General features: G+C 35.6%; 1 protein-coding gene across 1 annotated transcript in view; it reads right to left on the reverse strand.

The window, feature by feature from the left end:
- Positions 1 to 7368: 7368 nt before the first annotated feature.
- LOC111030377 (LIM/homeobox protein Lhx5) overlaps positions 7369 to 17297 on the reverse strand; it is a 40775-nt gene continuing 30846 nt past the window's right edge. Inside the window, exons 4-8 of the mRNA XM_022309826.1 lie at positions 15058 to 15288; positions 14729 to 14946; positions 11390 to 11672; positions 9441 to 9599; positions 7369 to 8322 (exon numbers count right to left, since the gene is read on the reverse strand). Of these exons, the coding sequence (XP_022165518.1) occupies positions 8261 to 8322; positions 9441 to 9599; positions 11390 to 11672; positions 14729 to 14946; positions 15058 to 15288 (953 nt within the window). The 3' untranslated portion in view covers positions 7369 to 8260. The remainder of the gene's footprint in view (positions 8323 to 9440; positions 9600 to 11389; positions 11673 to 14728; positions 14947 to 15057; positions 15289 to 17297) is intronic.

The following is a 17297-nucleotide window of genomic DNA, read 5'->3' on the forward strand; positions in this document are numbered from 1 at the left end:
AAATCTACCAAAAAAATAAAAAAATACTAATTTCTACTTTTAATATTATAAACTTTAACCAATGGTAACCATTTATAAACAAATAAAAGGTTTTTAAAAATGTTAGTCTCAAAATCTTTTCTTTAGGAAAGATATAAAAAATCAAATTTTGAAAAATCTTTTCTTAGTGGGTCTTTACATCATAAAACACCACTACTGACGAAATTGCACATTCATAGCTTTGGCGGTTTCTGCTAGGTGATAATGAATCAGTCATATATATGCCCTGCCTACTGCCTAGAACTACTAGAAGAAACCATAGTAATATTACGTTTCACATCATTATATTATCATATGGCAATACGTATAAATTACGATTTTTAATTTTTTGGGTTGTACAATAATATATTCAATGGAAAACTGTCTGTGCAAGGTTGCACACACGTGTACAACGGTGTTTTCATCCGACTGGGTTTGTGCCGTCCTCTTTTTACATTATTTCTCGTAAGAAAATATTAACTATAATGCAGTGAAATGGTGTAATAGTATGCATACAAGCAACATCGGCGGTTGTCATTAAACGCGCACTGCACAGACGAACGTCGAAATTGCCACGCCGCTACGTAATATGTTCGTATAATGTGCGGCTGCAGCGGTTGTACCCCTTATCCTCGTCCCAGGACCCACTGCAGTTGCCGCCATCCGCGAGTACATAAGCCGCGGGGATTTTGCCGGCACCGAGCGGATACAATACAAATCCTCGGCAACCCCTCCCCACGCGGAATTAAGCTCATGGTGACTTGAGTTATAACTTTGATTTAATTGGTTTGTAACTCCAGCGCATATATAATACGTTTTATTATTTTTATTCCCTCCTTATAATTATAATTATTCTTCATTTTTGTCACTCTAATCTCTATTTGTTCGCTAACACCGCACGGATTCGTACATATAATAAAATAATAAAATATAAATATTTTGTGTATTAGTTACTTATTTACGATTAGACTGCTGTAGTTATTATTATAATATCATGATGATACTCACATGTAGTTGGCAGTGGCGTGGCAAAGACTATTTTTGAGGCCTGTGTCTCAACCAAAATCCGTGGATGGATCCGGCTGTGGTTGCGGTGACTAGGTTAGACACGCAGGTCGCAGATCAGTGATGGGTTTGAAGTAATAAGTTAATAACTATAAGTAGGTGCCTAATAAAAATGTATTACGTTTATAACTTACCGCTTAATCTATAAAACTATGTTATAGTGTACTGTATACTATAGCTACAATAGCCATGACGCATTATATAACTATCAGCAATACTTGTATAGTTGTATGTAATTGAATGATAATTTCCAGTTGGAATGAGTAAAAAATAAACAAAAGTAAGTAGGTACTGATTTGATCCAAAGGAGGGAGGGGCGGTAGCTATAGAAAATTTCTGGGTCTCACCCAAAACAAATGTTCTATACACCGTTGCTCATAATATTATGTATTCCATTTGTTGTGCACCTAAATAGATTCCACAAGTTCTGCCTATCGTTGCGAACATCGCTTGTCAATTATTTGGCACGAATTCAATTGTTGATAATAATATCCACGATAGAGATTAGCAGTATAAATTTAAATATATAAAAATAAGTATCGTTCATAGTATCAAAGATTGCGGCCGTCGCGTCGACTTGTAAAGTTCAGCGAGTTGATTGATCTGTTATGCGTGTAAACATATACAGTGTTTACAACCGGTTATTCTATATGACGGGCTTTTTTATTATATCTAGGTATATAGTAACGAAAACGTGATTGTACACATATTAAACACTCCACGTTATATTATTTTTGCAGTATTATTATTCAGTAATTTTGTAGAAATAATTTTATCACAGAGATATTGCATAAAAGTTACACAATTTTCTTACCCCCGTAACATAATGTTACACGTTTATCATTTTCCACGTATATGCGAATAAATTTTGGTCAACTTGTACATTATTGTTATACGCGTAAAATGCATCGTTCATATTATAATAACTATATCGAGAAAGCGAAACAAAAAAATACGTAAATCGTATTTGAGCCAACTAAAACATGCAAGTCAAACCTGATGTTTTTAAATTCGTTCCTATACAACAAGAACATTATCCTTTTTTATTAAATTACTTTTTTTTTTCTTCATGTGTAAATAGTAATTTTTTTAGCTTGATTCTAAATAATCCAATTTCTAAAATGAAAATGTTCATGTTCAAAACTTAAACACAATCGAATATAGAACTAGGTGTAACATATTATTATATAGTTTATTATATTTAGTTAGTAAGTGTGTTTCAATTTTAAACGATTGATTTTATTTTACGGAATCAATGTATTCAACTAAAACATCGTATGCGAGATAGCTAATAATTTATCTAATTAATCACTATTTGACGTATACCTATACTATGTATACTTGATACCTATTACATAAACATAAAAAAAAATTATTTTATTACATAATATTATTGTATTATTTTACCTACTCTCAGTGCGTCGTATGCGTGTATCGACTTGACAGGTATATAATATTATGATGGTGCAGCTTACTACTTCTGCAGCACCTGTATATTATAATATTTATTATAAGCTGCTAGAAAGGGGATGTGAAAACCTGTCGACGAGAAACGAGCGCGTGTATAAAACGACAATAATAATAATAATAATAATAATAATAATAACAATAACGACGGTAATTTGTATTTGTATTTTTTCTCTCTATACTCTCTCCGAGCAAAACCTCCCCAAAAGCACGTCGGCGGCGGCGGCGGTGTTGACGTGAGAAATGCGTCAGGTGGCGGTGCCGTGCGCGCGGTCTGTCTGCGCGATCACGCGAGCCTCCGCCGTCCCTCCGGTCCCATCTCTTTCTGGTTCGGTTTCGCGCGAACCGACGTTCTCATCCGTCGTCCGTCCGTCATCGACGCGTTTCACACACACACACGCACACACGCGCGGCGGCGGACAACAATAGCACTGCCCGCGGCGCGTTTATTGCCGTCCGTTTCGTTCCAGCGGCGGTGGCGATTTGTTTTGCGGACGAGGTAATCAACCACCGCCGCCGCCCCCACCCCCGCATCCTCCCAGCCGCTAGCTCGACGCCGCCTCACACAACCTCTACACCCCACGCCGAATGCCCGCCCCGCGTCCCGTTACTATGTATACGAATATAATTTATACTACCACTGTAGTTGTACTACTACAACGCAGCACTACGCAACAGCACAACAACCGGATCTCGAAAAACACGGTCCGATTATTACACTCTGTAAGCGCATTAAAGTTCATGAAAAAGCACGCAAGTTCATTCGACTGTATTAGAATAACAACGCATTTTAATTTAGCATATTATTTCGAATATTTGTAATTAATATTGCGAAACATATACCATATCTATAGCAGGTATGCCTACATCGTTGTGTGTAGTGAATGTGTCAATAGAAACAATATTGTTCTAGGCTCTCGAAATAATGAAATTTTGCCATGAAAATAAATCATAACTTTTTTGGAAATTAGTCATTTAATGAATTCATATTTTGTAAATTTTCGTCTACTTAGTAATACGCCTATACTTCACTATAGCTCAAACTTTAATCCAATACATGTATAAGAAAAAAATTGATAATTTTTTATATCCTTAACTGAATATTATAACTAATAAAATAAGCATAATGCATTCCATTTTAAAGTCTTTAAAATTGAATACTGATCGTTAAATGTAATATAATAAAAAATGTGCCCTCGGGAATATTATTTTATACGATTTCTGTAGTAGGTGTTTTTGCTATCAGAGTGTTTTCAATCAATTTATTGCGTGGTCATTCTTTCCCTTGAAAATGCTTTTCCGTAAACACATTCATAGGCTTAAAAAATATAAACGCCATTAGTATAATTCAATTAATCATTATTAATTGTAGAAGATGCAAGATTTAAGTTATTTGGTGCTATATTGTCGATTATTAGAATATTGCTTAAAATATTATGATTTGTATCATGATACCATTTTATCTCTTTCAACCCATACTTATGAAATTTGATAGGCCGGTTGATGGTGCAAAAGTAGAAAAAATGTTGTTTCAGTTCTTGTAGCAAATAAAGATGAGCGTTTGTTGACCGATGATAGATCTACACTCATAATATTATGTTATAGCTGATATGGAATTACACTTAAAATATTTCTTTAAAAATGCATTGAATGAGTTACACGAGGAATCAAATGCTCGACCTCGTATAGTCGTACCATCTCACAAAATAGTCGAAACTATAAACACATATGTGTGAATACTTGATCCCACGTATTGTTGGTGAAATATTTATTTTGTTGTATAATATCATTATGCATAATATTAAGCCATGATACTCTATATGTCACGATTCATCGAAAAAATTTAAAAATCTTCCTGCAGCTCACTGGAAACTACACAATTCAACTATGAAATAAAACCCGTTCGTCAAAATTTATAAATTCTATCTTTAATAAAGATCCCATTTCAAATAAAAAAATTGACCTCTTCAATAATTGAAATTGAATTATTTAGTTGGGATTGCCAACTGTCAAGTATGATGTGCGACAATGAATTAGTATTGGATCTATTATACGCAGGTAAAAACTACAAACATAAACTGCACTTGTAACGAAAACCGATATGACATATAATCTTGCATGACAGAAGACAGACGACAGGATATGTTTTATAATACGTATACACTATGCGTACCTACGAATAATACGAGTGGCGAAGAAAATAATATAAATATTATTTTATATGAATTGAAAATTATCAAAGCGTTTTGTTCGAAGTATATTATTATATTGTATTGCGCAGTCCAGTCGTTTGCAAGATATAAGGTGGCCGCCAACAATGGACAATGGAAATAGGCCAATTCTATAAAAACACAAAGCTAAAAACACATCGTAACAATGAGTAATGTCACCACAAAGCTATTATGCATATACCTACACATACCGTCTACCGCGAACCAGCGTACAAGGTGCAAGTAAAATCGTATATCTAGGCTTATAAATTGTATATACATATATATTGTTATATACATATTATACATATAGTTTACTCTACGTGATTTTCAAAAACGACGTCTCTGCGACAGCCCCGGAAAAAAATAACCAGCTCTTCGACAACTATATTCAATATTGATGGCGTGTAAGTCATTCACTATAATAATAGGAATAAAAGCATAATTTCTTACCTTGGAGGCTCGGGCGTTGTTGCTATTATCGTACTATTATGATTATTCGACTTTTTGATGAACACGAAACAAATGAAGTGTATTGTATACATCTGTTAATATCGACATATTATAACAGCATCGGTGGTATTGTCATCACGCATAGTCGCCGAAGTCTATTCACTTCCGTCGTGCACGCTTAAGAGGATGACACAGCAATATCTTTGAACTTATACGCACCTTTGGCGTGATAGATTGATTGCTGCACCGACCCGCACACTAGCTACACACAGCGGCGAGACTCTATAAATGTTCTCGATTTGGAGTGTTGCGAATGTATAGACGTTTTATAGTCGCAATTTCCACCGGATTCGAAAGGAATTATCAATAACGTGCCGCACGGTCATCTGCAGTGTTCACTTTTTTGTTCTCGTGCGCCGATTAAGGGTGAACATAATATGTCGGGTCCCTGTGGAAATCGAATTGCAGCCTGATGATGTGTAGGTTGACATCGAAACAAAAAGACAATATTGTACACATTGGTAATAATCGTCGGAATGGTAAAAATGCTGAGCGAATATATACGTATACGCCGTCGTACATCGTGGTAAGTCAAACAAACCGCTTTGGGACGTATACAAAATCACGAATATTAATCAAAAAATATATGCTATTATATTATTATCATTATGTTCGTGGCGCATCGTAGTATAACTCGTGGGCAGATGCGACGGTTTAGCGCGTGCTTATAATATTATCGTTGTCGTGCAAACGACAGTAGTTGTTGGCAGCGGTTCCTATGTAGGAACCTAACACACTCGCGTATACATGTATACCTATTAAATTATTGTGTTTTTATATAATAGTATAATAATAATATGCAGGCACTCTCGCACGCGATAGAAGAACGATTTTTGACGGACGTGTGCGTATAATGCCGTATAGCGAACGAAAAAAAGCAACAAAAAAATAATGACGGTAGAATAATATATATTTTGGGGAAGACGAAAAATGTCACCGGCTCGGTGCTACTATAATATTATACATTTTATATTATATTATGGTATGTGCGACGGACAACGACTTGTCACAAACCCACACACACGCTCACACGCATGCACGGCGTCTCACGCACACACGTAATCAATTACGTTATATTTACGAAGATATAATATGTACATACATATATATATATGTATACGCGCATATTATATATACACTGCAGCGTGTGTCCCTGCGGGGCTTTCGGGCAATTATTTATTTACACAAATTGACCATAATTACGGTTATTATCGAGGGGACGGGCGGCGGCGGGGGCACTTGACGCCCTCTAACCCCGCCCGGCGGCGACGGCAAATAAAGAGCGTGCGCGAGCGCGCTTGCACACACACACTCACACACACACACATACACACACGTGCGCATTCACTCACTGTAAGGCCATCAAACGGCAGCGGCGGCGGCGGAGGAGGCATCCAGTCAATTCCGCACATAATATAATTCGATTACAATCGAATAATGGTTTTTATTTTTTGTACTTTTTCCGACCCTCCTCGTCGGTTGGGGGTCGCCGATTTATATTGCATACGTATATATTATACACCACAACCGATTGTTTTCTAAACTTCATTACATATTATGTTTTACATTACGTATTTACGCGGTTAGGTTAGGTTATATTGTATACCGACATGTGTATGCGTATATCATCGCGTGTACGTAATGACGTGTGGCCGCCGAGGTTTGGAGTTGGGACGCTCGCAACGACACGTCGACGGCTCATAACGTAATATTATTATCATATTATAGGTATATGGTATTATTATTATAAACGACATAATTAAGCCGCCGCCTCAAACCTGGATATCGTTGTCGGTATCGTATTTGACATTGCTGGTATCGTGTTTATACGCGTTTTGCAAGTCCGAGGACAAACATTGTACTACCGATACTACTTTGTTATGTAGGGGAAAAGACAATAAATAAACGTCAGTTTTTGATGTGATAATGACAACAGAGTTATATATATTATTATTATTTTTTTTTTTTTTACAATAGACAGGTTTGATGATCATAGGGAACGTATACAATAACAACAAAAAAAAAGAAAAATATTTTCAACTTTGGGACAATAGTAAAACAATAACATTTTTTATCGTAAATCTAATTTTTCATAATAATAATAATAATAATAATAATAATAATAATAATACACGGTTTTCAGTGAAAACCGTTCACAGACAAAAGGGACTTTTCTCTATATAATATAATATATAATATTCACGTCCACTGCAGCGCAGTAATAGTTTACGATTTTTGGGGGCTTTTAGGACACGAAACACACGGGGCATATTACAAATAATCGTAAATATTATAAATAGTTAGAGGTGTGTTATATCATATAATTATACATACATAAATGCATATTTATATTCTAGGATACATCTAGCCGTTTACACTTTATAAACTTTAATCAAAAAAACTCGTGACCGCTGATTTCCATGCGACCGAAATTACGACGGATGTATTTAGTATTTATCGAGGAAAAAAAACCTTGCTCGACTCGGAAGTTTTTTTTACATAAACTATGTACACCGAAAAAGCAAAATTTTTTACAATATCAATATACTCTAACCTACAAAATACTGCGTTTTTTATGCCTATACTCGCGTTATGTATATATACATATTTTATATGCACGAAATAATGTTAAACGTTTATGTATATTTTAAATCCGTTGCACAAGTTATAAATATTCTCTATTTTATACATAATAACATTTTATTTTCGAAAAATATAATAACGCGTATTGCGGTGCGCGATTTAATTTTTTTTAAATTTTTAGTATTTTTAGTTATTATGCGTAAAGATGTTTTGCGCTATAATAATATAATATAGTGATATATAATAATAATAATAATAATAATAATAATAATATTAATAACATTATGGCACGGTTCTAATAATTTTACCTCCGTTCGACAGAACAACATTCTTATATTATACTGTGAGTGTTAGGGCATGAATCTGCGGAGACGGTTGCGATCGATGTACATATATACATTATCTCACCAGACGATGCCTTCGTTCTGCAAGTTTGGTGCGTCCGAAAACCCACTGCTACTACCACCTGTGAAAACAAAATATCCGCACATTATACATAAATGTTATTTAGATTTTTGCTTGCAGAACAGTTTGATAAAAAAAAAAGTAATTATATGATGTGTATAGGTATATATTATGTAAATATTCACAATTTAAAATATTCTCAACACGCCTTTCAGACTTTCAAGTGTATATGGATGCATCACAATAACGGATGTCATCGTTTTATACACTGCATAATTGGCAAGTCCGCCGTACATAAACACACTGAGGCGAGATTCTCATATATAGAGAAGTTTAACTTGTTTTGTTTGCTTGTTCAATTTTTACGGAGTCTGCATGCGGTATACATACAAACATATTGTAATATATATATATATATATATATATAATATGTATATAATATATGATATGTATAAGAGACAATAATGTAAAATATACTAAACATTTTTGAACAAACGCTTATTTTTATTCTATACCAGTTATATATAAGCTTCATAAAAAAATTTTCTTTGCATTGTAATCTGTCCAGCACAATATTATTATTCTAATAACATGCTTTGACAGTCATAAAACGTTTATACGACCATTGTATAATTTTACGTATAATATTTGGAGATAAATATTACTATACGATAATAAAATCTATATTTTACTGCAATAGGTATAGATTTTAAAATGTATAAATAATTTCTAAGAATGTACTTTACGTTATAAAAACTCTCTCTAGATATATAGAATACATGGATGCTCAAGTCTTTTTTTAAACGTTGTACCAAGGTATATAGAGATCATAATATAATATAAATTATTATATAGAATCCTCGTCAGCTACCACTACCGTATAATAGAATATTTGAATGGATCGTTTATAAGTTTTACTGTTTAATATAGCTACTTGTTTTAAAAACTACAATAATTATTGAATATTGTTTTATAAGTATGTAACGGTGATTGAAGAATTTGTCAATAAAGTGGTGAGCATATTTTAAAATTCAGTGTCTACCTAACTATATCATACTATATAACGCCACAAGAGAATAGTGTGCAAATATTTGTACAAAGAGGTGTGTTTACGGGACGTTTTGACTGACTATTAAAAACGACGAATGAATAAAATATGTTATTTGTAAATTTACTTGCCTTGGGAGCCCATGAATTCTGACGGACTGCCCGGCCTTTGTGACACAAGCTGCTGGTCGTTTGCCTGCTGTTGCTGCGCTATGAAGCCGGGCGGAGCGTCTTGGCCCATGCCCGGGTAGTCGGGCCCCATTCCAGACATCGGGTTGGAATCCATACCACCTTTGAAAAGACGAACAAGAAGGGAAAGAGGTTAGCGAACATGTTTTCAACAAATGCCAAAAAGGGTTACATGCAAACGGCGTTCGATCGCTGTCTCGATGTGTGCATAATCTGTATAATATTATAATATCGCATAGCATAATGTAAACGTGTCCGACGTTAACAACAATATCGTTAGTCTTATTAGCCCCACTGAAAGGCCGTCACGTCGTTGTGTTTTATAGAAGTTTGTTTTTGTTCCCTATAAGTACATTTTCGTCCGTGGTCAAAACGACTAAAAATATATTATATGCATAGTAATATTATTATGTCGTTCGTCCGAATAGCATGTTATTTTTGCTTGGTCGTGGTTTTACGGACGGGTAGGTAACCGCGTAATTATTATCGGACGTGCCTTTCCGACAATCATCGGTTTCGAAGACAACAGCAAAATAATATAATATTTTGACCATTTGCAATATTGCTTTAATCAGAAATATTATTAAAGACAAGTATGCGTGGCTCATGCAGTGTTAACGTACATACTTATGATACATTTAGTATACCTATTTTCGAAATTAATTAAAAGGCGGTTTCGGAAGTATTTTTACACCGTGCATCCTACTATTACGGGACGCAACATGTGTACCGAATGTAATTGAATTTTTCGTCAAAGCACACGTTAATCTTTTTATATAATTAAATAATTTGTCTTTCTCATCTAATTACAGTTCAAACGAATGTTGGCAGTTACTTAAAATAATAGAATGTCCTAAAAACGTCTTTATATCTTATGATAGTTGTCAAGTTCTCTTAAATTTGAGTACTGCTCTCTTATACTGTCTATTTTAGAGTATTCGTCTATTCTAGTAATGGATGTAAGCTACTCTAGCTAGCTTACTTATCTAGCAGATAAAATACTGCGGAAAGTCAATTTGGATGTTGGTGTTTTTGCATAAGTTAATTATTGACGGACGTGGCAATGCTCCCTCTTTCATTTCCAAAATCAATTTTTAATTTCCTTCTCATCCCACTAGATTTAATTAACCTTTTGTTATTCAGTCTTACATTACTAATTATGGTAAGAAGAAAGAAACTAGGAACTGGAACCACCCTATTCACTGGGGTACGAGAGCCTAGGTTTTTTTAAATTTATTTTTGTCATTATAGCAGCTGTAACATTATTGATTCATTATTTTGTTTTTTTTTTGTATTTTTTCAATTCTTAAACTGTATTATTAAATTAGATAAATAAATAACTAAATATTATATGATGCTTGAATGTTGTACATTTTGAATAATAATTAATAGACTGTTTTCAATGTTATACTGTTGTTTTAATTGCATGGCAATAAACAATATTAGTATGTACCTTATAACTTTTAATAAAAAACCAGATGAGAAACCAGAAACGATTTAATAGTAAAAAATGTCTACATAGTTAATTTCAAAATATAGTAGCTGTAGTAATTATTGACCTTTAAAAAAATAAAAAAATCGTTCATAAATTTTAAGTTGTATGGTTAGATAAAAAAGTTGTATATTGTTATTTTAGTTAAAAAATGAAAAACAGTATATTATTTAGAGACTCCTTCTATCATAATATTTTACACTTGGTACATTGATTTAAAACGTGATGTACCTAAGGGTACCATGATAGGTATGAGAGCATATATGCATTATATTTCTCAATATTCATTTTATAGTAAAAAGTAAAAACCTTATATGACGATTGTATGGTATATATATGTCATGTAATATGTAATTTGTATAGAACTGTTTGCAATGAGCATGATATAAGTGATGTTTACCTGGGTGTCCAAATGGTCCTCCGGGTCCGCCACCACCGTGCGGACCGCCGTGATGGCCGAAGAAGTCAGGGTGGAACGATCCGGGCCCGTAACCAAATTCAAACTTGACTTCGGCCGAGCCGGCGAAGTACGGGAAACCGGGTTGCTGGTCGTCCAATGACCCGGGGCTCATGTTCAACGGGAATCCGCGCATTTTCCGCGCACCACCGTAAAACGGCCCTCGGCCCATGGACGTCAGCTGTTTCAGCCGCCGTTCTTTGCTCCTCTTGTTCTGGAACCACACCTGCGGAAACAACCGAAAACATAAATATTACGTAAATTATGTGATATCAATCATCGATGATCGTTTTCGCGTTCTATGACCTATACAACTGCAGTGGCCGCGAGTGTTATATAATAATAATATGTTTATTCATGAAATCTCGCTATCATTTTCTATGGATAAATATATGTGCTATTAAACAATGCCAACTGCCGGTGATGCAGCCGTGTTCCAACGTGAAAAGAAATAACAAATTTATTGAAAACCGGTTTCTACATACATACACTCTTTTTCCGTAGTGGTAATTTGTTCTATCGAACACTATTTGACTCTCATAATTCGTAATATTTGATAAATAATAATAAATAACGTTTGTGTATAATTTATTATTCACACCGCGTGCATTGCATTACAATAAACAATATCAAATCGCCGGTGTCTTACAGTACCTATATACGTTTAAGTTATATGTTATATAGGTATGCCCTGTTTTTCGATAAAACATACAACAAGGAATTACGTTATTATTTTTACAAAAATTAAATCGAATAAACTTTTCTACTGCTTGAGTTCTCGTCAAAAACAATATTGGTAAATTTTCTTCAATAAATAATCCTGCAGTCGGAAACGAAAATGTAAATTTTTTTTAAGCGATCGGTAATGTTCGTCATTAGGTTTAACGTTTTCCGATACACTACAGCGAGAGAAAAATAAAAATAAAAAAACAGAAGACTCAATTTCTACCTAATGTATTTTTAATGATTTTCTTTTGGTTTAAGAGCGGGGAAAGGCGCGTTAAACATTGATTGATGGCCGATCGTAAAGACAAGTGGAAAAAAATGAAATAAAAGCGCGTGCACGTTGTGTGTGACCTCACTAAAGTCTTTGGGATTTTTTTTTTTCGTAGACCGACCACAACCCTGGTCCAGAGCCGGGAAACCGCCGTCATTCACTGCTGGACCTCCCTGGCTGTGGTTAAAAACGACAGAGAGACAAAAAGAAAAAAACAATCAAGTACACACGTCGTCGTTTTCTTATGCGCAAGCACACGCGCGATAATGACCACAGCTCGTAAAGACGAAAACACGCATTGTTGACCACAGGGCACAGAAAAACCGCATGATAAACGTCATACCACACGCAAAATCGTATGATATATAATATATATTATATACGCTTTGTCTACATAATATAGTACCTATGGTAAATATAACAACTGCAAAAGTACGCGTAGAGAAAACGATTAAAACGTAACGTACAATGTTTGCCACGCACGTAAACCGACGTCTGACAATTCGCAGGAATTCCTGCTACAGGTAAGTGAATATCGATTATCGAAAGACTATATTATATTTATATATATACCTATGTAATTAAAACATGATCAAAGATATTGTATAATATCTTATTCTTTAATCCTTATCTTCTATAGTATTCTATAGTAAGATAATATAAAAATATTCAAAAATAAAACCTACACAATTCATGAAATACTTCGATGAATGTCCAGCACCAGCTGTATAATAGCCAATAGGTACCTATAATATGAGTAAACTGTGTATTTATAAATATTATAATATTCTCGAACGAATTATTATCAATCATCGCATATTATACATTATTATCATCGTCGTGTATACCTACGTCCTACATGGGCTCGCGTGAGTGCCGGCGTATTGCGGAAAAAAAAACCTTATTGTGTGTGGTACGAAAAATTATGCGAATTTCCATAAGGTTATTTCGCGTTTTGTACATTATGTACGAATGCATAAACCCGTGTTTATATAATATATATATATATATATGTGTGTATTTATTATTTATATCTACTGTATAATTTGTTATTCCGTCCGTAATTTGTATTGGCGGTGCGCGGGTATATATTATGAGGAAAAAAATACATATATATGAATGTATAATACCGTGCGCAAAGCGCATATATCTATATATATATTTATATATATATAAATAAATAAAGTCGTTAGCCTTCCGACCGGAGCAAACGTGAGAATCATAAACAAAGCAACGGTCGGAGGAGGAGGGAAAAAATATAAGGAAAAAAAGGAGTAGAGACGAAAAATAATTAAAATCGCACGGTTTTTTGACGAGGGATCCGACGCGGAACGCATTGCCGCCGATTATATACGTGTTAATCTACAGTTGTGCCTATATAAATATACATAATAATATAGAGGAGATTCGGCGCGCCGTGTAAGCATATATACACCTAATAATATCATCGCGGATCGCGGAGGCATAAACGTTCGGTAAACGCGTCGGAACGAGTCGTTTTACTCGGTTTATCAAAATGTCATCAAAGTCCATTACGGTCGGCGTCGACGTGTCAAAAATCTGGCGCTTGTCGTTTTCTATACAATATTATATGGGCGTCGGCGGCGGCGCGTCTCGCATGCGTTAACTCAAAGCATATAATATTATTATTATTATTATTCCTGCTACACTAGCTACAACAGTATACCACACTGTTAAAATAATATACCAGTATAGACACTATACTAGAGCGTGTGTAGGATAAAATATGTTAGATTTGTAATATGCACCAGACGCGGGAAAATATTTGAAACGCATGATGATGAACTTGGTAAATTATTATTATAGCCTTTCGGAGAAAATATATATATTATTTTTATCGGCACCATCCCGAAACAAATACATATGTATAATGTATATAAATACGAATCGCTGCAGTCGCACTGAACGGGCGTTGTGCGTATATAGTGACAGTTAATTTAGAGAAGTGAATTTACGACTTTCGTCCGTCCGTACCGTACCGTATCGTCCGTATCCACACGGTGCTATAGGTACCCATATATAATAATATAAATCTTTGACACGCGCAGTCGTTTTAAATGCATTATCGCGGCGTGTGTGCCGAAAAAGCACGTGTTCTATTATACGCATACATATAAATATAGTATAATAATATGTAAAAAACGTATACCTACGACAAATTATATGCTGCGTACTCGAAGCCACGGCCTGAATCGATATTATATTTTATTATATACTATAATATATGCCGCTATGAATATTTTTAGAACTATAAAGTATCTTACCTGTATGACTCTCATAGGCAGGCTGGTCTCTTTGGCTAATTGTTCGCGGATGTGCCTGGTAGGTTTGGGCGTTTGCGAAAAGGCCGTCTTAAGTATTTCTAGTTGTTTGGCCTTGATGGTAGTTCTGGGACCCCGTCTCTTGGACCCAGAATTGCCGTCATCCGGCGATTTGTTCTCCGTTTGGCTATCCCTGGTCTCCGGGTCGCCATCCAAAGAACCTTTATAGGGAAAAGTCGAATATTAATACGTAATACAATTGTCCGACCACGCAATAATTATGGTTCATTTATGTATATTATAATTTATATATTTTTTAACGGGTCGCTTACCTTGGTCCTCGGAATCCTCCTTGAGATCTAGGCCCGAGTGAGGAGCTTGCAGGTCACCGGCCGACAGCGAGTTGTTGTTCGCTTCTGGCGTAGTCGGTGGCAATATCGAACCGGGACCGCCCGATCCGTGGAGTCCCGTGATGAGATGGTGTTTGGTAGACGATATGCTGTTGGAGGTGGTCTCGTCGTCTTCTTCGTCCTCCGATCCCGAGTACGTCAACGAGTCGATACCTGGAAAACGAGGGGGAAATCGATCGGTTAGATATTTATCATCACATGATATTAACAACTACAGTATAATATGTTTGTAATACATGCATTTTGTATTTTATTGTATTGAATAACTTCAAGCAGATTATGTGTTGAGTATCGGGAGTCTAGGGGAGGGGGAGGAGTGGTGGCAGAGCTATTATAATATAATATATTATATTATTATATACACACGCATCACGCGTTCGTGACGCGTGAGAACGAAACAGTATATAAAATACCACAAATAGACACATAGGGTGGGCGCGCAGAGACTGAAAAAAAGAAAACAAAAAAAGGGGGTAAGAAAAACACGGGTCGGCGCACGTTTTGTTAAAAAGTATAATATACATAATTGGCAGACGTTTCGAACAAACACGTATAAATATCCAGAGGCAGAGGCGTCAGAGCTTGGCGAATAATACACACACACACAACAACAACATTGTGTACACAAGGCGCATGTGTATACATATAATATGTATACACGTCCCTCGGAGGGTGCAGCTCTGAAGCGCGTTCTGGGTACATAATATATATCCCTCTGGGTTGACTGTGGTGCGATTGGTTATGGGCGAGGGGTAAATAGTGGAGGGGTCGGGTGGGATAGGTTCGGGGGTGCAGGAGAAGGACGCGAAGCGATGGAAACAACGGGAAGAACGGGTGCGCGTGGAGAAGGGCTTACGACAATATTTGTTCAGGAATCAAACTCGATTACCCATTCGCGCCCGCGGGGCGTACTGCACGCGCGCCCGAGGACCACGCTGATGCTGTGTAGCCACGCTCGGGAGTTTAAACCCGAGTCTGCCGACGGGGATGATAGGAACGCGCGCGCAATATGTCGGCTCACCGTTCCAGAGATATAATAATATACATATATAATATGTATATATGTATAAACACACGTATACAAATACTCGGCATACAAACAACATACACACTCGCACACGCACACACACACAAATATATACACTAATACTGCTGGTGGTGGTGGTGGTGGTGGTTAGTATCCTGTGCAAACAATGCGGTCGACAGGGGACAAGAGGAGAAGAAGAAGGGTATATCGAGCCGCCTAGTGTTTGGGGGGGGTGTATCGATGACAAAAATCCCATCACGAATTCAATCGCGCGTTCGACGCTTTTTGCTCTCGTCCCTCTCCCTGAAATATATATATATATTACGGTATTATACTATTGCGTAATATACATAGATATATAATATTACGTACGCGTATCACGCAAAAGGCTTTATGATCCACGCGCGTGCCCGCATCCTAGCATAGAAATTTGAAATACATATATATATTACCTATATATAATATGTAAAGGATATTTCGGGAAGTGATCTGATTTTAATTCGCAATTCTATACGTGTACGGACGCAAAAATCGAAGCATGTAATACGTGACATTGCTTGCTTTTCGTGTGTATATATACACAAATTGTAGTAAAGGTATAAAAATCGAAAACCATTCCACCGATGTATCCTAAAATGTACAAGCGCTTTTCGTTTGTTGTTTTATCGTTTCATTTTATTCCAAAAACTATATGCGCAATAAATGCATGCGAATCGTAATTAGAATCGCGCGAAAACGAATGCGAATTTTTATCGTCTAGAGTCGGCTGCGATATGTCGTAATATAAAGGGACGTTGAAAAGAATAAAAAGTTACGGTCTTTTTGTTGCACCGCGAGGATATAATATATATACTATATAGGTATACACGTGTGTGCACATTCATATAATATAATATTATATTATATACCTACACCGCATAAAATCGTTTCTTTCGGAAGTTTTTGTACGGTAAATTAGCTAGGTAAAAAAAATAATATAATGTAACAATCGTAAAATAAAAAACGAATATATAGTATATACAATACTAAATGTGTAAAATACTGGGAGCTGGGTCATTACTGTCTTTTCGGGTTATTTTACAAGCTGCCGTATAATAACCGAGTAGGTTTTCGGCGTTATATATAGTATTATACG

This window comes from Myzus persicae, unplaced genomic scaffold (assembly GCF_001856785.1).
Source record: "Myzus persicae strain clone G006 unplaced genomic scaffold, MPER_G0061.0, whole genome shotgun sequence".
NCBI lineage: Eukaryota > Metazoa > Arthropoda > Insecta > Hemiptera > Aphididae > Myzus > Myzus persicae.